The sequence below is a fragment of the Myotis nattereri genome, assembly GCF_964212035.1.
Source record: "Myotis nattereri genome assembly, chromosome: 7".
Lineage (NCBI taxonomy): Eukaryota > Metazoa > Chordata > Mammalia > Chiroptera > Vespertilionidae > Myotis > Myotis nattereri.
This window is the reverse complement of record NC_138082.1, coordinates 33,883,249-33,907,454: the sequence shown is the minus strand read 5'-3', so window position 1 is coordinate 33,907,454 and position 24,206 is coordinate 33,883,249. Positions and strand designations below refer to the sequence as shown.

At 51.1% G+C, this 24,206-nt stretch overlaps 1 protein-coding gene across 1 annotated transcript in view; it reads left to right on the top strand.

Moving 5' to 3' along the window:
• ASB18 (ankyrin repeat and SOCS box containing 18) overlaps nucleotides 1-17,875 on the top strand; it is a gene marked incomplete at its 5' end in the record, with an annotated part of 41,167 nt that extends 23,292 nt beyond the window's left edge. The window contains 3 exons of the mRNA XM_081095255.1: nucleotides 4,905-5,409; nucleotides 16,088-16,201; nucleotides 16,575-17,875. Of these exons, the coding sequence (XP_080951381.1) occupies nucleotides 4,905-5,409; nucleotides 16,088-16,201; nucleotides 16,575-16,760 (805 nt within the window). The 3' untranslated portion in view covers nucleotides 16,761-17,875. The remainder of the gene's footprint in view (nucleotides 1-4,904; nucleotides 5,410-16,087; nucleotides 16,202-16,574) is intronic.
• Between the last annotated feature and the right edge of the window lie 6,331 nt (nucleotides 17,876-24,206).

Here is a 24,206-nt window from a genome sequence, read left to right as displayed (position 1 = left end):
CTCAATTTCCCCACCTGTAGATTCTACCTACAATGCAGATTTGTTGCAAGAACTAAAGATAACATTAAAAATAAATAAATAACAAGATCAAGTAGTAGCGAAGCAGTGAGCTCCCAGCTCAGGACCAGCGTCTGAGGAATACCACTTTTTATTTTATTTTTTAAAAATATATATTTTATTGATTTTTTTACAGAGAGGAAGGGAGAGAGATAGAGAGTTAGAAACATCGATCAGCCGCCTCCTGCACACCTTCTACTGGGGATGTGCCCGCAACCAAGGTACATGCCCCTGACCAGAATTAAACCTGGGACCTTTCTGTCCGCAGGCCGATGCTCTATCCACTGAGTCAAACCAGTTATGGCTGAGGAATACCATTTTTGAGGGCTTTGTGTGAATAGAGTGATGGACGAAGGGAAGGCGAATGAAGGAACACCCTTAGGAGGCTGTCTCGTGGGATGCAGGGAGGCCTGGCAGACGGTGGGGAAGGGACGGGGAAGAGGGGGACAGTAGGAAAGCCCAGGTCAGGGCATTCACATGGACCTTCTGCACCTGGTAGGTGACAGGGAAGCCGGTGCTTCAGGAAGATGCTGGACGGTGGATGGGAGCAGTGTGTGGAGTGTGAGCTAGAGTCCTACTTCCCCCTTCAGAAATAAGTTAAAATGACATTAATTCAACAGCCCTTGATGGGCTCATCCCTATTAACTCCTGCCTTTGGCTCAAGCTACTTCTTCTGTGTACTGTCAACCTCGTGCCCCTGAAACAGCCTGTCATCTCGGTCATTATCAAAGACAAGGAGGACGAATTGTTCTGACGTCCTCAGATGGGAACCTACCCTTGGCTTCTGACCGTGACTGTCCTACAGTGGCTCCAGGCCGCCCTGGCTTGCCTGTCCATCAGGGTAGCAGGAAATCTAACAAAATCTCCCCTAGGAGGACAGGGCTCGGGCGCAGCTGGGGCACCCGCAGTCCTGCATGGGCCTGGGTGGTGTTTCCCCGCTGGGCCACTTCTCCCACTGCGGACACGAACACATACAAGGTCAGGTCCAGGAGTCCCGAGAAGGCTACTGTCTCCCTGCTTATCACTGAATACCTCCCACCCACCCCTGCCCTCTCCTCTAGGCTCGCCTTCTCATGGGCACTGCCGTACAGCCTTTCTGAAATCGCTGCTTATGCCTGGGCAGATCAATGGAACATTTGAGAGCATTCCAGGCCCCTGGAAAGCTAAGCTAACATTCTCAGAATCCATGTGCTGTGGCTGTGGCTGTGGCTGGTGGGGGATGGTTTCGTTATTCATAACCTCTGTCGTGCCTCTTTCAAACTGTAACTCTGATTCCTTTTGGAAAATGTGAAAATACAGGCAGGCAAACAGGCAATAAAAGCACCCATCAGCCAGAGGTAAACACACGCTGGCCCGTATATTTCTAGGCTTGCTGTCTATGTGTGTACATATCTGGTGCGGTTTTTAATAGGACTGTTCAGTGCTGCTTGGTAGCCTGATCTTTTCACATAACTATTGCAAATAGCTTTCCGTGTCATTAAACAGGCTCCCACACCTTCGCCTTTAATGACTGCCCAGTGTGTGCCAGCAGAGGTGTGCCCCAGTCAATTGGTTGTGTTGTTTTTTCTCGTGCCTGTGGTCTGCAGCTCACATCATTAACTGCTGGAAGAAAGTGCCAAGGTTTCGCCAATTAGAGGCTCTTCATTAAAAATGGAACAGGCATCCGAAGCCCTCCAGGGGGTGGGACACTGTCCTTGCTCTTCTGAAAGGTGTCCCCGTCGCCAACTGCAACCTGGTCCATCAGCCAGACAGGCTGTGGGTGTGGAATAGAGGACCACTTGTATTTCCCTATGGCTGTCGCTGGAGAAGGCGGGGCTGCTTTAAAAAAAAAAAAAAAAGGCAGAAGCAAATGTTTTGTAATTGTTTTCAAGCTCGTGCGGGCTCAGTGGCAAGAATGAGACGGAAGCCTTGATTTGTAACCACCTGCTGCACTGTTTGAAATGCCTCCCCGAGAGGCAAGGAGGAAGCCAGTCTGAAGTACTCGGATGCTGAAATCTGCATCCTCTCTTAGCTGGTACTGTCCCAAAGGACATTTCACATCAAATTGTACTTGTTTATAAAGATCTTCCACCCAACACAGACCACTTCTCAAGACACTGCTGATATGGAAGCTAAAGATATGCAAAGAGAGAATGAGAACCACTGCACATCCCTGGGTAGAAATATAAGCAGATTTAACGGCAGCCGCTGGCAGCTGGAAACCCTCCATGGACGATTGTGTTCAGAGCTCAGGGAGGCAAGTAACAGGAAAGCCAGCAGTAACTGGCTACTCATTAAGGAAATGCATTTGTTCGAGCTTTTCGGGAGAACCGAGAGCAGGCTGCCCTGCGCTGGGCACCAAGAAGCAGAGGTAAATAGCCCCCCATTGACACACTCAGGGCTAATGGTCTAAGAACATTTGAATCACGGTACCACAGGCGCTGCGCCCAGGCACTCATGTACAGGGCATATGACAACACAGCGTCGTGACCCTCTGCTGGTGGCACTAGGGTGACAGGAGCCCAAGAGGCAGAGGACATAGAGATAGAACTGTGTCTGCCTTCCTGGGACACACAGGCACGGGGGCATGAGCTGCCAGGATGCATCTGAGCACCTGATCAGATAGAGGTGAAGCAAAGGATGGAGCCTCAGGAAATGAGACCAGTGAGGCCCGCAGGAGCTGGGCTCTCGGTGTCCCGCGTCCTGGGGACAGGGACCAGGCTCTCTCCAGGGGGCACATGTCATCTGATTCCCACAGGAAAGGCTCTTTCCAGCTGGTATGGAGCTTGTGAGATTGGAGCAGAGGACAAATTAGGAGACTGTCATTACCATTCAGGCAAGAAATGACTTGGGTGTCCACAAAGCACAGTGACCATGGAAAGGAAGGAAAAAGCAGTGATTATAGGTGATGCAGTCAACAGGGCTGGTGGCCAACTGAAGGGTGGGGGGAGGTAGGACAGAGAAAAGGCAAAGGACAAGATCCCCAGGGAGCAGAAGAGGACTGCACCTGGGGCAAGGTGAACGAGAGGGCCTCAGGTGGAGAAGGTGGGAACAATCGCTGCAGGAGGTCACCGAGAGGGGGAGAGGAGCCGCAGCACCGCTGGAGGATGGCAGTGACGGCCGCGGTGCTGCTGTGGGCGGGATGAGGAGCTGCCCTTCAGCACTGGACGATGTGAACCGAAAGCCCCCGAGGCCCACCTGAGACCGGAGGCCAGTCCACGAGTGTTTTCCCAGCAGCACTCAGCGGCCAAAGGGAAGGAGAGGGTGGATGGCACATGGGTTCCAGGTTGGATTTGGCTGTCTGGCACGGGGATAGCCATGTCCCCTGTTCAAGGGAACCTAGGATGCCAAGAAGACAGTGTCTGGAGTGCTGCCCAGGGAAGGAACGAAGGCAGGAAGAGCTAAGAGAATGAGGGGTCAAGGACTCAAGTCTCAATAGAGCAGAGATAAGAAGGGCACCAACAGGCGTGGGTGACAACAGGGACCAGAGGCTGTGGTCTGCAGGTGGCATGCTGAGCCGTCAGCCTCCAGAGGGGAAGCAAACACATGGATGGCCATGCCCAGGAGCTGACCCGGGAGCAGGTCACTGCAGTGGGCTGGTGTTCTGGCAGTGCCCTCAAAGGACAAGGGCCAGCAGGATGGAGGAGGGGCTGTGTGACTGTCCTCCCACATTCCGGCTGGAGAGGACTGTTTCCCACCCGTGTCTGGGGCCCCGAGGCCCAGCAGCCTGGTCAGCAGCCTGCGCCTGAGCTAAGGTTGAGGGGTTTAGTTCTCCCAGGTGTGGATGGCCCCGAGGAAGCTGCCGTCCTGGGAGAGGCCTCAGTGCCTGGAGGAGGGGGCAGTCTTGGGTTCCAGTTGGTGGACCTGGAGGCAGCAGAAGGTGCCCACCTCTGGGGGAGACCCCTGTCTCCCAAGGGAACTATAGGCCCAGGAGGCCAGTGGGAAATCCAGGCACAGCTAAAATCCATTCTGTTCAGCAGAGCCTGGTTGAAACAAAGGCCATCCCACAGCCAGGCATGGCGGTGTGTTCACGATGCGTCGCGCCCTGGGGACACCCCAATGCCAGTCTCTGTCAGTGCTGGAGGGCTGGAAGGAGTCCTCCAATGGGAGCAAGGCAAGCCCTGCCTCACCCTGTCCACTTGTCACCGAAGCTGAGGTTTCAGAAGAGGCACATGGTGGCTGAGAAAGAACCTGACAGTCTAAGGGACGCTCCTTAGAACCGTGACTGCCAGGCCCTCAATTGCCACGTGTGACAAAGAGCCCAGGTAAATAGTACCTCAGCACTGTCATCTGAACCACATCACCTCCCACGGTAGCACCAGGCAGTTACGAATTACTCCTGTCTTACACTCTGCTATAGACTCAGGAAGTCTCCTAGCCATGTCCACCATTCAGTAACCGGTGGGCCTGGTGTTCTCCGTGTTTTGCCATATCTCTTTTTATATATATTTATTTGATTTCAGAGAGAAAGAGATACAAACATCAATGATCAGAGAGAATCATTGATTGGCTGCCTCTTGCACACCCCCTATTGGGAATGAGCCCACAATCCGGGCATGTGCCCTGACCTGGAATGGAACTGTGATCTCCTAGTTCATAAATCGAGGCTCAACTGCTGAGCCACGCCAGCCGGGCTTTTTTTTTATTTTTATTTTTCCTAGCTCAGTTTATACTCCCGCATCCTGTGCACAGATCTGAACTCACGTCCTTTCTCCGCGGCTATCCTTCCTCTTCAGGGAGCCCACTGTCCCCCTGGGGTGTCCGAAGTCCCCGAAACAGCAGCCAGGGTGTGGCGAGTCCCGTGGCAGGGTGTGGGGGTCGGGTGTCCGTCCCTGCCCACCCGGTGACCGCTCCCGGCCTCCCCGCAGGTGCGCGCAGGCGCTGCTGGAGCACGGCGCCTCGGTGCATCGCGCGGGCGGCGCCGGCCTGGACACGCCGCTGCACGTGGCGGCGCAGCGCGGCCTGGACGAGCACGCGCGCCTCTACCTGGGCCGCGGGGCGCGCGTGGACGCGAGGAACGGCCACGGCGAGACGGCTCTGAGCGCAGCGTGCGGCGCGGCGCTGCGGCCCGAGGAGCAGGAGCGCGGCCTGCGCCTGTGCGCGCTGCTGCTGCGGCGCGGGGCGGCGGCGGATGCGCGCGACGAGGACGAGCGCAGCCCACTGCACAAGGCCTGCGGCCACGCGCGCCCCGGCCTGGCGCTGCTGCTGCTGCGGCACGGCGCCGACGCGGCCGCGCTGGACTACGGAGGCGCCTCGCCGCTGGCCCGCGTGCTGCAGGCGGCCGCCTGCGCGCCCCAGGCCGCACCCCAGCGCACGGTGCAGGCGCTGCTCAACCACGGCTCCCCCGCCCTGTGGCCCGACGCCTTCCCCAAGGTAAGAGGTGGCCGGGCACCTCCCACCCCACGCTTTGCATGCAGCGCTTCTCACTCTTCCGGGGACTCAGAAACCCCCTGGGGGCTTGGGAAGCGGCAGATTCTGACTCCGTGGGTTTGGGTGGCAGAGTCCCCGTTGCTAACAGTTGCCAGGTAAGGCCCAGGCTGCTGGTCTTGGGACCATACTTTGAGGAGCCAGGGCCCGGAAAAGTGGCTTCCAGCCACTAGGAAAGAAAGAGGTTGGGGTGTGAACAAGCATGCCAGCGTGTGTCCTTTCAGAGTAGTCACCTGGGGACTCCGCACACTTATTTCCCTGACGCTGTCATGCCTTAAGTTATTTTGGCAGCTCATCTTTTGTCATTTTCAGAACAATGAAAATCGATTTCTATGGCATCTGGCATTTGATCTGAAATGAAATCCCCAACCTTGTTAATGAGATTAATGACACGTTTGCAAATTCCCTCATTTTCCTCCTCATGCTTTCCTGTGCAATACCAGGCAGGTGTTTCTCCTTCCTGGGTTTCAGCCAGGTGAGGGGACTTTTCCAGAGTCAGGGCTGTGGAGACCTCAACCCCGCTTTGCAGGCTTGCCTCTGAGTGGTTTGTCACCTTCCCCATGGGTCAGACCTCGCTTGAAATAATAAAGAGGAAGAATAATGCGTTCTCACCAGAGAAAATACTCAAAAGACGGGAAATATTTCCAAATGAAAAGTTCCCAAAATATTGGTTGGAGTAAGAGATTGTCTTTCCCAAAAGACTTCACCGAAGGGAAGTCATTCCTTTAGATGTAAAAGTGGGCGTGCTTAATTTAAAAATGTCCCTCTTCCCCACGCTCACCAATCAGAGGCAAGAGACATGCCTGACAAGTTTTGAATGGGTGAAAGGCTGTCATCCAAAAGAACAGTGTTCTAGATGGTCTGAAATAGCGCGATTCACACACTTCTCTCAAATGCTAACTTTGCATTGTAGATGCACGCAGAGTAAAGTTTGTGTCTGTAAAAACACAGGTGAAAAGTGGGAAGCCCACCCAAACGGCTCCCTGAGCGTTTCCTTGACAAACATTATGACAAGTGTCTTGTACTAACTCTCACATTGTTTTTGAGCCGTTCTCACGTGGTTCTCACGTGGCACTCTACTAATACAGTGGCTCCAGGAGGGTGGGCTCTGGAAAGGGAGGGAATGCCAGCAGCTTTATATTCTATCACACTTACCTGTTATCTCCCTAATTTGCATTTTAACATGTCCCAATATTAGCAGGCTTAGTGCATCAACCATAACATGGAAACAAGACCCACTCGCTGCCCCTCCGGGTCACACGGTGTTTGCCTTAAACCAAGATGCACACGCCAACTATCACCATATGAAATTGCATAAAGAATGCAAAAGAAACAGGCTTTACGCGATGGGCCACCAGTGAAAAATACCTGAGGCAAATTATTTTTGTTGTTAATCCTCGCCCAAGAATATTTTCCCATTGATTTTTAGGGAGAGTAGAAGAGAGAGGGAGAGACAGAGAGAAACATCGATGGGTTGCCTCCTGCATGAGCCCCGAGCAGAGCCTGGGCCAGGGAGGAGCCTGCAACCAAGGTATGTGCCCTTGACCAGAATCAAACCCAGGACCCTTTGATCCACAGGCTGACGCTTTACCCACTGAGCCAAACTGGCTAGGGCGGAGGCAAATTATTTTAAAGAAAAAAAAAGAAAAAATAAATAAAAAGAAAAAAGTAAACAAAAAGAAAAAATATCAGTGTATTTCAGCAGTGACTACAAATAATCCTTTGTTGGCCTTGAAGTCACTCTGAGTGATTCTTTACCCAGGTTTCCAAGTCTCAGGTGCAGCCCCAGGGGCACCTTCCCTGAGGATAAGACCTCTAACACCTGAACTCTGTCTCCAGGGCTGTGGGAATTACCCCACCTTGACCTTGACATGAAGGGCAAAGCACAGTGGCTCTCCCTCTGGGTCTCCAGGGGCCCTATCCTGGGTCTGCCACACAGGAACAGAGCATGGTCAGTGGAGGTGTAAATTGGGTTTAGGTTTGGGGGGAGGGTCCTATAATGGGGGTCAAAATGCTATGAGAAGTGTTCAGCTCCTAGAAGTGACACTGACTCTCCCAGCAATTGTAGAAGGAATTAGAGTTTCCTTGAGAAATCAGAATACTTTGAGGCTTTCACCAAAAAGCATTGCCACCATTGCTTTCCTTGCACATGCACAGAGCTGACCGCTGCACACCTCAATGTTGAGTGAATGAAGGAGATTCCAGCAACTCCATGGCACACCACTTGCTGTTAAGTCCTTGGAAATGGACATGGGGATCTGAGTCCTTTGTGCTGAGGTCGACCGCACCTCTAGGGGGCGCCCATGGCACTCCTGGCTGGGAGCAGGGTGCGGCCCAAATGCATTTACCATACTTGGCGTCCTCTGAGCCAAGTTCCAAGTGCCTGTGATGTTCTAGCCTGGGTCCAGGACAACCAGGGCACACACTGGAAACCTGGCTACAGCATCTTCCTCCACCCAGGCCACCTGCATGTTCCACCAGGAAGGAGTCTAATCACCACACGAGACATCAAAGGGACAGACCAGCTCTGCTCAGCAGCCCCGTGGAGTGCGCAGCAAACACACTGAACCAGGCCACAAAGATACACTGCAGGCAAGCCTCCACACCGTGGCGAGGGGTGCACAGAGGCGCCGGCAATGTCACAGAGCACGCGGTCCGTGGGCAGCAGCTGGTCTTGAAATAGATGTAAAGAGATACCCACGGAGCTCGGAATTACTGAGGCAAAAGGTTTCACAGCGAGCTTATGACATAAATCACATTCCCTCAGGCCCAGACAAAGGCACCATGGCCGCAGCAGGCGGACTCCAAGCATCCACCGCGCCGAGGACAGTGCTCTGCGGTGAAAATCAAAGTGGTGTCACTGCTTGGGAAGCAAGCGTGTTGACAATGCCAGGCCTTTCTGCCTGACTGACCTCTAGTTAACACCAGTCAGGGGTGGGGGCACAAGGGCAGGTGGCAGGCAGTGGCCAGGTTTGAATTCTGGAAGTTGTCAGCACAGGTGGGGCTGGCCTGGGGGAGAGCAGACAGGAGGGCAGAGAAACACACACACACACACACACACACACACACACAAATGTGAGTCCAAACTTGCTTTGCCACTGCACTAGCTGAGCTTGTGGGTTGGAAGCTTGGTCTGGAATAAAGGGCTTTGCTCACGGTTCTCTCTCCTGCCTCTCACCTGGAGGCCAGATTCATGCGTTTGAAGAGCAGATTTTGGGCTGGGCCCCAGAACAGAAACAGCGTTCCTGAGGGTGTGGGAGGGTAAGTCAGCCCCGCTCTGGGATGGGACAGGACCTCCCCAAGTCCCAGAGCTGGGAGGTAGCACCAGGACAGAAGCCCATGGCCTGGGACCGCTCTTTCCTGCCTCTTCGCACGTGTGGCAGCTCCCTCTGCCCCCAGGACATTTGCCTGGACTGCTCCTTTCTGCCTGGATGGCCTTTCCTCCCCTCCTCACATAGAAAGGCTTCAGCCTTCAGGTCTGGGCTCACTCAGCATATGCGGGGGGAGCCTGTGGAGCCTCCTCCCCACCCCCCAAGCTAGGTCAAGCCCCCTAGTCCCTCATTATATAAAGGGATCCCCTCCTCAGAGCACTTCTCATTTGCAGTCAGCTCTCATGCTTAACGCACTCTGCTTCCTCACCCCTGCTCCTTGTTTTGTGCTGTTTTGTGCCTTGTTACCTACGGGGCAGAGGCCAGCAGCACCCGGCGGAAATGCACAGGCGGAGGCTATAAATATTCACACTCGAACTTGCCCACGAGTGGAGGAGGTGCAGGGACAACACCAGCAGTGTCCTGTGTCCCCCAAACCACATAGGCCATGCTTCCCACGGGCACCCCTGAAGCATGTATTTAGGCATTTAACACACATTCCTAAGGCATTGCTAAGCCCTGTGCTGGAGTTACTGTGTTGAACCCGCCCTCATGGCACTGTCCCTCAGGAGGGTAAGACAACCACACACACACACACACCCATGTGATGTTGCTGTGGTGAGAACAGGTACAGAGCAAAGACCCTCCACACCCTGAAAGTGCCAACTAGGGGGCTTGACCTAGCTTGGGGGGTGGGGAGGAGGCTCCACAGGCTCCCCCCGCATATGCTGAGTGAGCCCAGACCTGAAGGCTGAAGCCTTTCTATGTGAGGAGGGGAGGAAAGGCCATCCAGGCAGAAAGGAGCAGTCCAGGCAAATGTCCTGGGGGCAGAGGGAGCTGCCACACGTGCGTCAGAGAGGACCCAGTCGCTGGAGAGGAAAAGGCAGGAGGGAGCCAGTTGAGGCGGGTGCTAGGCAGGGCCCTTGTTCAGGGTTTGAGCCTTTGTCTGGAGAACAATGGGAATCAATGGCATGCTAAGCAGGGAGGTGACATAATCAAATGAGCTCTCTGCTTAGGTGCAGAGAACAGCTGGGGTAGGGGCTGGGGAAAGCCCCACAGACTGGTGGCCATCCAGGTGAGGACTGCAGAGAGAGGGGCGATGGAGGTTGCGGACGAGAATGACAGATTCTAGAGACATCTGCAAAGCTCTGGTCTTGCCTCACCTCCTGGGCATTGCCCACGCTGAAAATCCAGGTGTAAAGTTTTCATGTTTTCTTTATACACAATTACAGAATTCGGTAAGGTGGCTTCACCCTGCTCCCATGACACAGGCTTTTAGGGGGCAAATCCTGGGGGAGCAATAATCAAAACCCAGGACTCCATTTCCTGTCTCCACAGGGCCGCCGCACCCTGTCCCCGGGGGCGGGGGGGAGGAGGGAGGAGCAAGCATAAATGGCTGCCTCTGTTTTTCTTGCTCATTTTATTTCCCGTCTACATCTAGAGCAATGTGCCTGTGTGATTTTTCCCCTTAATTTTCTTTCTGCCGCCTCATTAGCCGGAGAGGGTGCGCGCGGACCCTAACGACATCTGCGTGTCAGAGCGATGTGGCGGCCGCCCCTCCGCAGGCGCGCGGAGGCCGCCGAGGTTTTAAACTGTGTTGGCGTGAAAATAATGAAGGCAGCCAGCTGCCTGGCAAACACGAGGGCACAGCGCGGAGGGCGTGGGGAGGGCCCCGAGCCCCAGAGAGGTGGAACCGAGGAGAGACAGGAAATGAATTCCCAGAGACAGGCAATAAGGCTTTGTCACAGTCTGTGACCCACCGACGGGGCCGGGGCCGGGGGAGGGGCGCTGCTGCAGGGGGAGGGCCGGGGGAGGGGCGCTGCAGGCAGCCACTGGGATGCATTTCACGTTCCGCAGAAAGAAGGGAGTGGGCCCATCGGAGGGTCGCTGGACGCCAGGGCAGCCTGAGGAAGCAAGCATTGCCTGGAGCTCCATCCGTATGTGACCCGACTGGATCTGGGGGTGCAGTGCGAACCCTCATCTTAACGGCATGGTTCTCCCAACACAGAAGAGGACAGTGGGTGTCTGAGAGGGCCATGCTCCAGGAGCTGGCAGGCTAGTGGCAGCTGTGTTAGCAGAAGTGTCAACGCGGCAAGAGCACATTGGGGTGAGGCGGGAAGGGGGCGGGGGGAAGGGGGGCAGGATATGCCCTGCCCCAGACCCATGACCGTCAAAAAGGATGGAATTACCATGACTGGGTTAATCAAATCATTTGGGGTGTTGGGGAGTCAGCCCCAGTGTTCATGACAAAGAACTAATGTGAAAAGCTATCCATACAGCAATGAAAACCAGGCTGGACCCAGATTTCTCTGCTGCAGTATTGTCCTAAGACAACGACATGTCGTCTACAGATTTTTAAAGGAAAAGTTTGGACAGAGGATTCTAACCTCAGCCAGGATGGCTTTCCTTTTGATGGTGAAAGAAAGACACCTGCAGATATCAAGACATAAGACAAGGCTTCCTAATGCATTTTAAAAAAAATAAAAAGCATTCTTTATTTTATTTATTCAACAAATATTTATTGAGTGATAGGCGGTAGGAGTGGATAATGAAAAAGCAGTACCCTGCCCTCATGGAGCTTACATTCTAAAGGGAAGACACCGTAAGCAGTGAACATAATAAATGGACCAATGAAGTGATGAGGCCTCAAGAAAGAAGCAGCTGCAGTTTTAGGTGTGGCACTGAGGGTGGGTGAACTTTGAGTCAAGAATTGAGAGAGGTGGGGCGTGGATGTCTGGGGTTGGAGCAGCCTGTCTGTGGCCCTGTGGCTGGAGCGGGCCTGACCTGTGTGCAGACAACACTTTTCATGATCTGACCCTGCTTTCCTCTCCGATCTCTGGTCTCTACTCTCATGAGCCAGCCAACAGGTGTTGGTCCTTCTCACCTTCCACGTTTGGTAAATGTGTTCACCTAGAGCACTCCTGCCCCCAGAACTCTCCATAACCTTTTGTCGCTCCTACTCTGTAGCTAGATCTTAAGCTTGAATGTCACTTTTTCCAGAAGTCTTTCCCTGAGCAACTCACCACCCCATTGCAAGCCCGGGTCTGAGTTAGGTGCCATTTCTAGCACCTCCGCAGGGCTGTGGCTCTCACTGCACATTATTGTTAGTGTTTGGACTGTGTTGTTGGGACTATAAAGTCCCATGAAGGCAGGGCTTGCCGTTGTATCACACAGACCTACACACTCCTAGCTTCTAGTAGGAGCTTGGTAAATATCTGTGGAATGAATGGCTTAACGGACAGGCGGTAAGCATACAACCCAGTGAAAAGAGAGAAAAATAATTGAAAGGCACGTTGTAAAACTAATGAAAATACCAAAATCATTTCCAAAGGAGATGTAAATAGGAGATATCTCCTGTCCAGATAGAGGGACACACAGACCAGGCTCCTGCCCCCTGCCTTGCTGGGTTTGGCCAGTGCCATCTCTCAACTGCAGGAGGGAGGGGAGGAAAGTGAGGTCAGAGGATGTATTCACTGGGCCTGCTGTCTGCTGCAGGCTGGCTGTGTGTTCCCCACCAGGGATCACTGCCCCAGGAGGACAGCCCACCCCATCTCCACCCTCTGGCTCAGGAATGGAATAGTGCTGCTACCAGCTTGCTCCACTTTCATGTGCTATCCCTGGCAGTTCCCCTGCACTCACACTGAGCTCAACAGCCCCTGTATCAGTGCACCTTCCTGAAATCATCCTATATCAGACATGCCTTCTGTTTCCCGCTGGAACCCTCACTGATACCTGTGCAACGCTAAATGTCTGTAAAGTGAAGATCGTTTCCCAGGAAAATATAGACTCACAAAATTGATTCAAGAAGAAATGAAAACAAAATATGCTGGTAACCAGGGAAGAAATAGAAAATATCAAATTATTATCTGCAATTAAATGACAGGCTTAGATAATATCAAGTGCAAGATCAATCATGTCTTCTTAATTCAATAATTACCTACTTTTTAAAATCAGGGTATTAAAAAAGAAATTTTCTCAGGTACTTTTACTAAGTTAACATATTAAAACCTGACAAAAATAGCTCAAAAAACTAAAACTGTTAACCAAATTTAGTTATTAAAAGAGATGCAAAAATCTTAGTAAATTAAATCTTCCATTATAACTAGAAGAATAGCAAATAAAGTCTGTTTTATGAAGGCAAAAGTGAGTCAATATTGGAAAATCTTTTTATATCAACTTGCTTTAAGAAAAAAAAAAGGCAAAAAATAAAGTTAAATCCTGAAAGTTGTAGTAACCTAGGAATAGAAAGATATTTCCTTAACTTAGAACAGAGTATCAATCTGAAACTAATATCCAAGATTATATTTATGATGAAACATTACAGACAATCCTATTAAAATTAAGAATAAGATAATGATGCCTGCTATCAATTTTGTTTAACATTGAACTTGAAGCTCTAGCCAATGTAATTAGACAAGAAAATTAAATAAGAAATATGAATAGTGAGGAGAAAATACCATTATTTGCAAAAATGATTGTCTCCATGAAACATAACCTTCATAAATAAGGTGTATTTACAAATCAATGAAAAGACGGAACACACTATAGAAAAAATGAGCAGAAGACATAATGTAACAATTCAGAAAAGAAGAAAGACAAATGGTCAACCAAAACAAGTATAAACATTCCATCTTATACCTATCAAATTTAAATAATGAATGAGATGATTTGGGCAGGGAGAAAGAGGCATTCTCATACTCAATTCTTTAAGAAGTGTAACAATTTACACACTCACAATTTGACAATATCCTTTAAAAGTTTGAAAATGTACCTACACTTTGACCCTGCACTTCTCCTTCCAGGAATTCAATGTAGGAAGGGGGTAGAATTATTACCTAAGAATGGTTTGGGACAGCAAGAGATAGACTTATGTTCAAGATTGTTCATTGTTTATCATTGCCACTTAGGGTAGTTAATTTCACTGAATACATGTTGATCCATTCATAAAATAATATTATATGGCCACTAAAATGATGCTCATTTATCATTTTCACAGTCAATTTTGAGTAGACAAAAATCAAGTTTCAAAATAATATACAAAGTATTAGCCCATTTTTAGATATATTAATGTTTTGTCTAAATGCATAAAAAGTGAGTATACACAATATAGGGTTTATTCTGAACAAAAGACCTATGAACTTTTGTTTCTCTTTTTTTAATATATTTTATTGATTTTTTACAGAGAGGAAGGGAAAGAGAGAGTTAGAAACATTGATGAGAGAGAGAAATATCGATCAGTTGCCTCCTGCACACCTCCCACTGAGGATGTGCCCGCACCAAAGTACATGCCCTTGACCGGAATCAAACCTGGGACCCTTCAGTCCGCAGGCCGACACTCTATCCCAGTGATGGCAAACCTATGACACGCGTGTCAGAGGTGACACGCGAACTCATTTTTTGGGTTGATTTTTCTTTGTTAAATGGCATTTAAATATATAAAATAAATATCAAAAATATAAGTCTTTGTTTTACTATGGTTGCAAATATCAAAAAATTTCTATATGTGACACAGCACCAGAGTTAAGTTAGGGTTTTTCAAAATGCTGACACGCCGAGCTCAAAAGGTTCACCATCACTGCCCTATCCACTGAGCCAAATCAGCCAGGGCTGTTTCTCTTTTTTAAAGGAGTTTTAGATGTGAAGGAACCTGGACAGGCTGTAAGGGAGCGGCCATCCCGAGTGACTTAAATACGGTACCTTTTCCTGTTTGGCTCTGTGCTCAGGGAGCCCAGGGAGATGGTGCAGCCGGACTTAGCTGCTGGCTCTCACTGTTGTCTGCTGTAGGTATTTGCTGCCTGGTCTTAGAAAAATTGCTTGAACTCCGTTTTTCTCAATCTGAAAAAATACAAGGAACAGTTGTATCACACTCAGTAAATCTCAAGCCTCAAAAACAGAGAACTATGCGGTTCCCCACCCCCCCAAGATCAACTCTGAATGTGATGGAGCTTCCAAGTCCAGCTACTCACAGAAAGCAGCGGAGGAGCAGCGCATTCCAGCACCCACAGGGACACACCCGCAGTACCCCAACAGTGAGAGACTCCGGGACAGATAACCCAGTTTCTTCAGCAAAGAAACAGAAAGTTCTAAAACTACATCATATCAACTAACCTCATGTGTTTAGATTCTTATTCGAACAAACTATTTTTAATATAATGGCATTGAAGAGAGCGCTGTGAATTTAAATATATTTTATTGATTTTTTACAGAGAGGAAGGGAGAGGGATAGAGAGCTAGAAACATCGATGAGAGAGAAACATCGATCAGCTGCCTCCTGCACATCTCCTACTGGGGATGTGCCCGCAACCCAGGTACATGCCCTTGACCGGAATCGAACCTGGGACCTTTCAGTCCTCAGGCTGACGCTCTATCCACTGAGCCAAACCGGTTTCGGCTAAACACTGACTATATGACACTAAGAAAGTCAGTCTTGTTAATTTATCAGGCTCTATAGTGACACTGTGTAGATATTTCTTCTAAAGGGCCCTTTAGGAGACACAGTAAAATATGTGCAGGTGAAATGGCAGAATGCCCGGAATTTGCTTTAAGATAATATGAGGGAGAGGGGCTGAGGGTGGATGGGGCAGGATTCGCCATGGGATGATGCTGGGTACATGGGGGCTTATCATACTATTGGGTCCAGTTTTGTGTCCATTCAAATTTCTTCGTAACAACAACAAAAAAAGTTTATTTTTTAAAAGCAAAGTGTTCCCACCTTTATGATAAAACTGATGAATTTTAAATTTGCAAATAATAAAACAGGAGTCTTTTGACTGTGGGGGCTGTGAAAAAAAGAGAAGGGCCAAGTAGAGGGGAAACTCCACAGCAAAGCAGTTCTCTTCGCCACCGTCCTGACATTAGAAAGTTGAGGTGAGAAGTTGGGATGACTGTCCCGGCCACGCGCTCCCAGCAGAACCTCATGCTGTTCCCTGAGCAGCTCTCCAGAGTACCCCCGTCCCCCCGCCCCTCCCCCGCACTTGCTCCTGAACCCGGATGCTGAGCGCTTTGCCCAGATTTGCACGATGGCGGGACAGGGCCCCTTGCCCAGCGCGGCCTTGTGCTTATCTGTGAACTCACTCCTGCAGCCCTTCACCTGCCCAGCTGTGCTGCCACTGTGATCGCCCCTGTTCCCAGAGGGACTGAGGACAGTGGGGTCACACAGACAGTCATGGGTGTGAACACACCTCCATCTCCCTGCCCTTTCCGCACTTGGACCCGAAGCCCAGTCAACCTGAACGTGGCCTCCCCACTTCCCACAGGTGCTGCAGGCCTGCGCGCCAGCCCCTGCAGTCATCGAGGTGCTGTTCAACGCCTACCCTCAGCTCCGCGTGTCCGAGTCCTGGAGGGAGGTGATTCCGGAGGAGGTGTTTCAGGTGAGAGAGCCGCCTGCCTTCCGTGTTGGGGCAGAATCGCCACCTGTTTCTGTGCGTTGCCAGGCGTTCTGCTCTCCTCTCCAGGTGGGTGTAAACCTCTGGAGAAGGAAAGCGGAAGCGACCTGGGAGGTGCATCTGAGTCCCTCTGCCTTCCTGTGGGCGCTCAGCATTCACATGGCCAGGAGCTCCTGTTACAGTCGGGGTGCTGTCCTACAAGGAGCAGGAGGAGCAGTCCCACGCTGACCAGAGGGACGGCAGGGCCCAAGGACCTGGTGTCCAGACCAGGGTGGGCGGCCAGCACCTGAGTCCACAGGTGTGGCTCCCGTGTATCCGCTTGTCTCACACTGACATCCCATCCCGCCTTCCTTGCCAGGCACACCGGCCTTTCTACCAGTCTCTCTTCGCCTTGGCCGGCAGCCCGCGCCGCCTGCTGCACCTCTGCCGCTGTGCCATTCGCAGACAGTTTGGCAAACAGTGCTTCCGCCTCGTGCCTCTGTTACCCTTGCCGGCGACCCTGCAAAGCTACCTCCTTTTGGAGCCAGAGGGTGTTTTGCACTGAAAACCAGAGCATTTGGACTTGTTCTTGGTCTCCTCTTTGCTTCTGTGGTGGCTGGGTGGTGAGAGCGCCCTGGTGGGGACCTGCAGGCCTGGTGGGACCTCCCACTGGCCGGTGCAGACCTGCCTGAGCTTCAGGCCCACCTGGGAATGCGGTAAGAGCCCCCACTGGCTCTCAGGTTGCTTGTGAGGATGGACATCATGCATCGCATAGGACTTGTATCAGAAAGTGCCTAAGGTATACCTGCTGCTGCGAGGTTTGTCTCCTGCCCGGGAGGGGGACCCACTGCCTCCTGGACAATGCCCCCTCATCCTGAAGCCCGGCCACCTGGAAAGACTGTCCCCAAAACATGACAGATGTGCATACTGAGGGAGGACATCGGTTCCATGATAAAAGCCCCTTCCCCGGAGCCCACTGGTGCTTCCCAGCGCAGGGGGCCCAGGGCTCCCCAGATGGATGCTGGAGGGGCTGTGAGCCAGACATGTTTACCCCATGCGGGTCTTCTGTCTGACATTCTCACCAAACCCAACCCATCCAGCTCTAGGGCGTGGTCCAGGAAGCCACAGGCTGATAGAGGTTGCGCTCAGCTCAGCCCAAGCATCTGTAACAGGAGAGATGCTCCGACGGTCTATGACTGTAGTCACGTGATTTCCTGAATTCTGATGCTTTGACATCTGGGGCTCTGATGACTCTGGAGAGACTCTGCCCTCACACCCCGCCCCCCCACCAGGGTTATCACTCCTAGATGATAATTCCTAGAGATAGTAAACAACTTGCCAGCCCAGCATGCTTTTCAAATGCAAACCCATCCAGAGCGCACACCCCAGCCCCTCCTTCACTGGGTGTTCATGCCCCAGGACACCAGCCACCCCAGGGCCAGGTACCAGGCAACCCTTCTGCCCCAGAGCCCGTTGAAGTTATTCTGAGTAGCTAACCCTAAGCCTAAGCCTAAGCCTAACCCGTCTATCCTGCCTCACCCGTTCTTTCTGTGGAAACCACAATAAAGGCTCTTGCCCACACCCCCACTTCTGACCAACCCTGGTGCCTCCCTGTGTGGCCCCCATGGCGAGGCCTTTTCCATCTCTGAGGAATGAGTAATAAACTATCTTTTCAATGGCAATCATTTCCTGATTGGTTGGCCTCACTTGACCTCAAGTTTGCTATTAGACACCATCGTATATTATAAAAGGCTAATATGCAAATCGACCAATCGCTATGATGCTCACTGACCACCAGGGGGCAGGCACTCAATGCAGGAGCTGTTCCCCGGTGGTCAGTGAGCTCCCATAGGGGGAGCGCCGCTCAGCCAGAAGCCCTGAGCCAGGTTCCCAGCTGGCTAGCGCAGCAGTGGTGGTGGGAGCCTCTCCCGCCTCCACAGCAGCACTAAGATGTCCAACTGATGGCTCCCAGACTGCAAGAGGGCACAGGTCGGGCTGAGGGACCCCCAAGTGCACGAATTTCGTGCACTGGGCCTCTAGTATTTTATAAGAGAGACTGCTGTGGCCCTCCTCTGAAGACAGCAGTGGCTCTGTTTTCGTCCAGTCTGAACCAATGCAAGGCACTCCTGAGCAATCTGAGAGGGGGCAGGGCACCTCGTCCCATTGTTGCAGTCTGGAAGGGGCGTTTATACCCACAAATACTGCAGGATAAGGCAAGGTGTTGTGTGCACTATGAGTGAGGCCCACTGGAGGGGAGGGTGAGCAGGGGGCAGACACTGAGATGGGCATTGTGATGGGGGTAGTCTGGCTGAGCCCTGGCTTGGCCAATGGTCAGATTTCAACACAGAGGGTCTGAAAGGGAGTGACAGGGCAGCAGAGCCCTCAGCTGACCACCCACATCTGTCCCTTGAGCCCAACAACTCACCTGCCCTAGAAAAGGCTACACGAACATGGCTGTCCTCACGCTCCTCCCAAACAGACAGGGTCACCACTGCATGGAAAAGGCAGGGGTGTGGGGCAGTGCCAGGCAGGAGGTACAATGACATGCACCGTGTCCTCTGGAGGGAGGGTCACTGAAAGGAGTGCAGATGGGAGAGCCTTGGTTTTAAGACCAAGGGTTCTTACCTTGTTGACAAGCAACGAGGACCATGGAGCAGGTGAGCAGATCTGGCCACAGTGAGACTCCAGGAGGGTGGCGCTGTCCTGGAAAGGGATGCAGCGTCCTGGAGGGCGGGGAGGAGCCCGAGATGATACCTAGAGATGGGCTTCTGATCCAGGCTGCTCTGCTGAACAGGAAGAGCCATTTAACCCAAACCAGCTGCGATCACCTGGAAAATGAAGGTGTCTGTGCCTCTTGAATATGGCTGGGGTGACGCCCTTCCCCCAGGGTGGCCCCACTGAGCCGGTCCAGAAAAAGAACTTGGTAAGTAGTTCCTTCTAGTACTATGATTGTTTTCACTATTATTAGAAGAAAATAGCCTAATATTGGGAGAAAGACTGTGAAATATGGAAAAGCAAAGCAGTGTTATTGTCGAGGACAAATAAAAGGGCAAAACCGATAAGAACTGCAGCCACAGCCCTGAGCAGCTCTGTCCTCACTGAACTTTGCAAATCTGAATCTGAGCGAGCAACTCGCCATCCCTGCTTCAGCCACCCCATCCCGTCTCTCCCACACACCTTAGGAAACGGTTTGCTTGTTTTTCTGAAATGCATTAAGTTTAAATATGTTTGGAGTCCTAGAACAAAGTAGAACTCTTTGAAAACATGTTAACATTATATTTCTGAAAATCTGATGAATAAAGACTCATATTTAGTTTTTCAGAATTGAATTGCTAGCAATTTGCTTTATTAATAAAGAAAAATTTTTAACTCAAAAATATGTTGTTTTTAATGACTGTGTCTAACTGTACTCTACGCTGCATGTATTAGGAGGTTCTAAAATGAAGGGGACTTGCATCATTCCATCCAGATGAGAAGGAGAAAAAGGGGAGGGAGTAGGGGAAGAAGGAGAGAAGGACAAGACTAAGAGAAGGGAGGGGAGGAGGGAAGTGGGAGGAGGGAGAGAAGGAAGGTACTTGAGATAAACCTCCAAAAGACATTCCTCTTTGAAGCTAGAATTGCCCTGGCTGACTTCTTTCCCAGTGAACAAACTATACCTGGGGATTTCTCTTATTACAGGCTCTAAAAATGTTTTCTATTCTTTCACAGTATTGGAGATTGAGCCCAAAACACGGTCATGTGCCCGACTAGGAATCGTACCAAGACCTTTTGGTTCATGGGCCACCCCTCAACCACTGAGCCACACCAGCTGGGCCCTTCCAACTTTTGTTGAATATCTTTGTACTACTTGTCATCTGACCACAGAGAATTCCCAAACACACAATTGAGGTTCTACACCAACGAAGGACCTGAGGAGGTCTGCCTCCCTCCATCCTGACTGCCCCCCAGACGGGAGGAAACGCCCCAGCACAGCAGGAAGGCCGGCAGTCACCCTCTGACGCAGCACCCTGAGACGTATCACGTTTAAAATTCTGAGCACAGCGTTAGGCCTCTCTTTTCAGCCTATTTTGTGTCCAATGAATTTTCAGTTACATGATCATCATCAATTCAGCCTGTTGTGAGGAAAATCGAAACCTCTGACTCTTTAAGAAGCATTTGCTAATACCAGTAACTGTATTTAATCGTCACACTTCCAATTTCCGAAATCTCCTTCTGATGACACCGGTTGAAGGGGCAGGCTGTTGAACTTTGGCAAAGAACACTTAACACTCTCCCCAAATGGTGTAAAATATAGGCTTGGAGAATGAGCTGGTCGGCTCCCGCGACCTGCCCTGACGCCGGGCATCCGAGAGGAAGCTTAGTCACTGCCATTGCGGATGTCATTAGCTCGCCAAGTGCTTCTCATCTCTTAAGGGCTGCCCAAGGACCAAGTGATAAACCAGGAATATGGCATCTTTTATTCCATTATTTCAAGAATAAATTATCCCTTAGACAAATCTTTTTCTGTGCTCTTGGAATATTCAGAAGCCCCAAAGTTTCAGCTGTGATCAGTACATCATCTTATTTTTTGACTTAAGCATAGTTTTCAAATTCCAGGATTTTTCTTGAAATTGTCATCATCTATTTCAAAGCAAATATTGATTTAATTAAATTGCTAAAAGAAGCCTGAGGTTGCCCTAGCCTAGCCGGTTTTGCTCAGTGGATAGAGCTTCAGCCTGTGGACTGAAGGATCCCAGGTTTGATTCTGGCCAAGGGCACATGCCTGGGTTGTGGGCTCGATCCTCAGTGGGGGGCATGCAGGAGGCAACCAATCGATTCTCTCTCTTCGTTGATGTTTCTATCTCTCTATCCCTCTCCCTTCCTCTCTAAAATCAGTAAGAATATATTTTTTAAAAAATATTTTTTAGCCCTAGCTGGCTTGGCTCAGTGGATAGAGCATCAGCCTGCAGACTGAAGGGTCCCAGGTTCGATTCCGGCTAAGGGCACATGCCTGGGTTGTGGGCTTGATCCCCAGTGGGGGGATCCAGGAGCAACCAATCAATGATTCTCTCTCATAATTGATGTTTCTAACTCTCCTTCTCCCTTCCTCTCTGAAATCAATAAAAATATATAAAAAATAAAATAAATAAATATTTTTTTTTTAAGAAAAGAAGCCTGAGGTTACATTTCTAGAGCCTGAGAGGACTGCAGTATTGACACTTATTTTCATGGAGCCCTGCAGGTGGCACCACAGGCAAACCCTTCCTTCACCAACCTGTTCATCCCAGAATTAAAGAAAACAAGATTTTAACTCGCATGATAAGGAGGAGGAGAGTATAGAGAAACTATAGAATCGTGACCTGTCATATAGAATTGTGCGGCTATCATAAAATTTGAGTAATGAAAATATTGATTACGGAATTGCCTAGTTCCTTTGTATTAAATATGAATGTTTTATAGGCAATGTGTTTATAGATAATATAATTTTAAGTTGATTCTTTTATGATGCCGCAATGACAGTCCAATCCTCATCTCTGTGTTAAATGTGTTCTCTAACAAAATTATACACAGTCACCGCGGCCGTGGAACTAGCCGGGATGCCTGCCTCCCTCTAATCTTTCGGAATGGTACTTCTGCAGCCCTCACACTCTGCTTAATCACTCCAATAAAAAGAGTAGATTTCTTTGTAATGCAATTTGTAAGCAATAAACATGATTGAGAACGCAGTGTTTGCTGTCGAGGACGTTTAATGCAGGGTTTTAATTCGGTGTGTAATTATTCATCCAGCAGGCACTTCTCTGCTCGCATCTCTTCCCCCTGCCCTTAAGTGGGTGAGTTGGGAGAACCTTGGGGAAACAGGGTTTCGGGTACTTTCTGCAAGCCAGCGTTCCATGCGGATGTTATGGAAAGAGAACTTTTTTTTTTTTAATCTGCTAAAGACAGGAGGTCACATTAACTCGTAATACAGACACATAAAAATGTGATTATGGGTTCTAAACAGAACGCAGTAGGCTCCTAGTTAACACAATGAGATTTCTAGGAAGTGATGCATAAATGCTTCAAAAATGACACATTTCTCACGTTTCATTCCAATTAAATTACTGAGGCAGCTAACAGCGATGGGCACAAAGCACGGGGGTGAAATGAGGGTTTTCTTCTCACTGTATCTCGGTGGAAGTATGTTTTTATGAGAAGCAGTTAATATTAAGCTATTATTTTTCAACTGTGCTGGAAGGGATGTCTCGAGCCTTTCTTGCGGGGCTGGCCCTAGAAGACTGTTCCTTTGTTTCTCGGGTTTGCTGAGAGGTGGGATGGCTCCTCTGGGTACCACCCCACCAGGGCCTCTGGGGTGAAGGGGATCAGCCCGCAAGGGGGTCCCTGCCATCAGTGCCCAGGGTCAGGCCCAATCGTGGCCCAGAGGCCTGTGGCTGCAGGACTCCCAGAGCGCGGGGGAGCGGGGAGGGGGCGGAGAGATATGGGGCTGACACCCACCCGCGATCCGCGAACACGCGGGGTTCATCGTCCCTCCCGCCCCGCGGCGCCTCCCACCCCTCACCACCCCGTGCTCTGCTCAGGTCTGCGGACCTGAGCGCCTCACGGCCTCGGCCTCGCGGTGGGTTCTTGGTCCAGCATTGCGGGGGGGGGGGGGGCGCGGGGGGGGGCGCCGGGGGATGGGAGGCCTGCTTGGGTCGGGCCTGGGGTCCGCGGAGGTCCACCCCACCCCACACCCAGCCTCGCTCTAGACGCGTCGGGATTCAGGGCTGCTCCGCAGGGAAGGAGCCCCGAGGCGCGGGGGACCGTGGGTGGGGGCGGGGGCCCGGGCGTCGGAAGACAAAAGGATGTGAAGCTTTAAATTCAAAAAGATGTTTTGAAAGCCTCGTCCTGGGGTTTGAAAGGCGCAGGGAGGACAGCGGCAGAGCGATCCCAATCAGAAATGCGATTTGAAGTCCTAATGAACTTGATTGCGTGAACATTTATAATCCCCCGTGGCCCTAAATGAAATCAGATATAATCAGAAGATACAGAGAAGGGAGTGTTTACAGCCGACGCCGGGCGGCTGCGGGACGAGGAGATGCGGCCCCGGTATTGATGTCGAAAATGATGGATAACGCGGGAATGGCAAATATACTATTTGTCTAATGGCTCGGCAATTAAATTCCCCTGTAAATGACCCATGCCTCATTTCATCCTAATCTATGGAATTTTGATTGAATTCGTCAGCTCTAATTGAAAAATACTGCACTTTAATGTCTGCATTGCAGTTTCAGGAGGAGAGTGGTTTTAATGAGACAGTGCCCCCCTGACCCGGGAATATTTGAGACTTTTATTCGGAATTTAAAGCCAGAAGATTGCTCAACTAAGCGCTGCGATTTCCTCTCCTGTATCCACGTCCATCTATCTCCACACACGATTTAATAAACGCACTTGGGGATAAATGCGCCCCGGACGCTCAAGCCTCGGTGGCACCCAGGGGCCGCCCCTCCCCGGGAGAAGAGTGGGCGGGGGCTCGGGGCAGTGCAGGGGCGGGGGCGGGGGGCGGGGGGGGCGCACTCAGCGGAAGGGCCCGTCCCCTCCCCGCTGACCTCGCCAGTGTCCTCGCAGACCGTGGCCTCCGGCTCCGCCTCTCTGACAAACCCAGGCGTACCACCCGGAGGAGGAGGCCTAGCTGCCTGCGACTGGTGCAGCCGGAGTTGGGTCACCCATGGCTCTCTTTATATGCAAATTCCGAGGCGAAGCCATCCTTGATAAATTAGCTACTTGCTGAAGTATATTTACTAGATTGAAATGAGTTAAAGAGAAACATTTTAAGTCGTGCAAACGAGATAATTGGGCCACATTAAAATTGGAAATGTGTGCTCCTTCCGCCCCACCAAAAAGAGGAGGGGAAAGCTGAGTTGGGGTAAAAGAGCGCCCCCTACACCAGGGACGAGGAAACGAGGCCCCGGCTGCTCAGAGGCCGGAGGTCGGGGCGTGCGCGGGACCGGTCCCCGCATGGACCTTGGCGCTCGGCCGCTCGGCCAAAGTCGGGGCA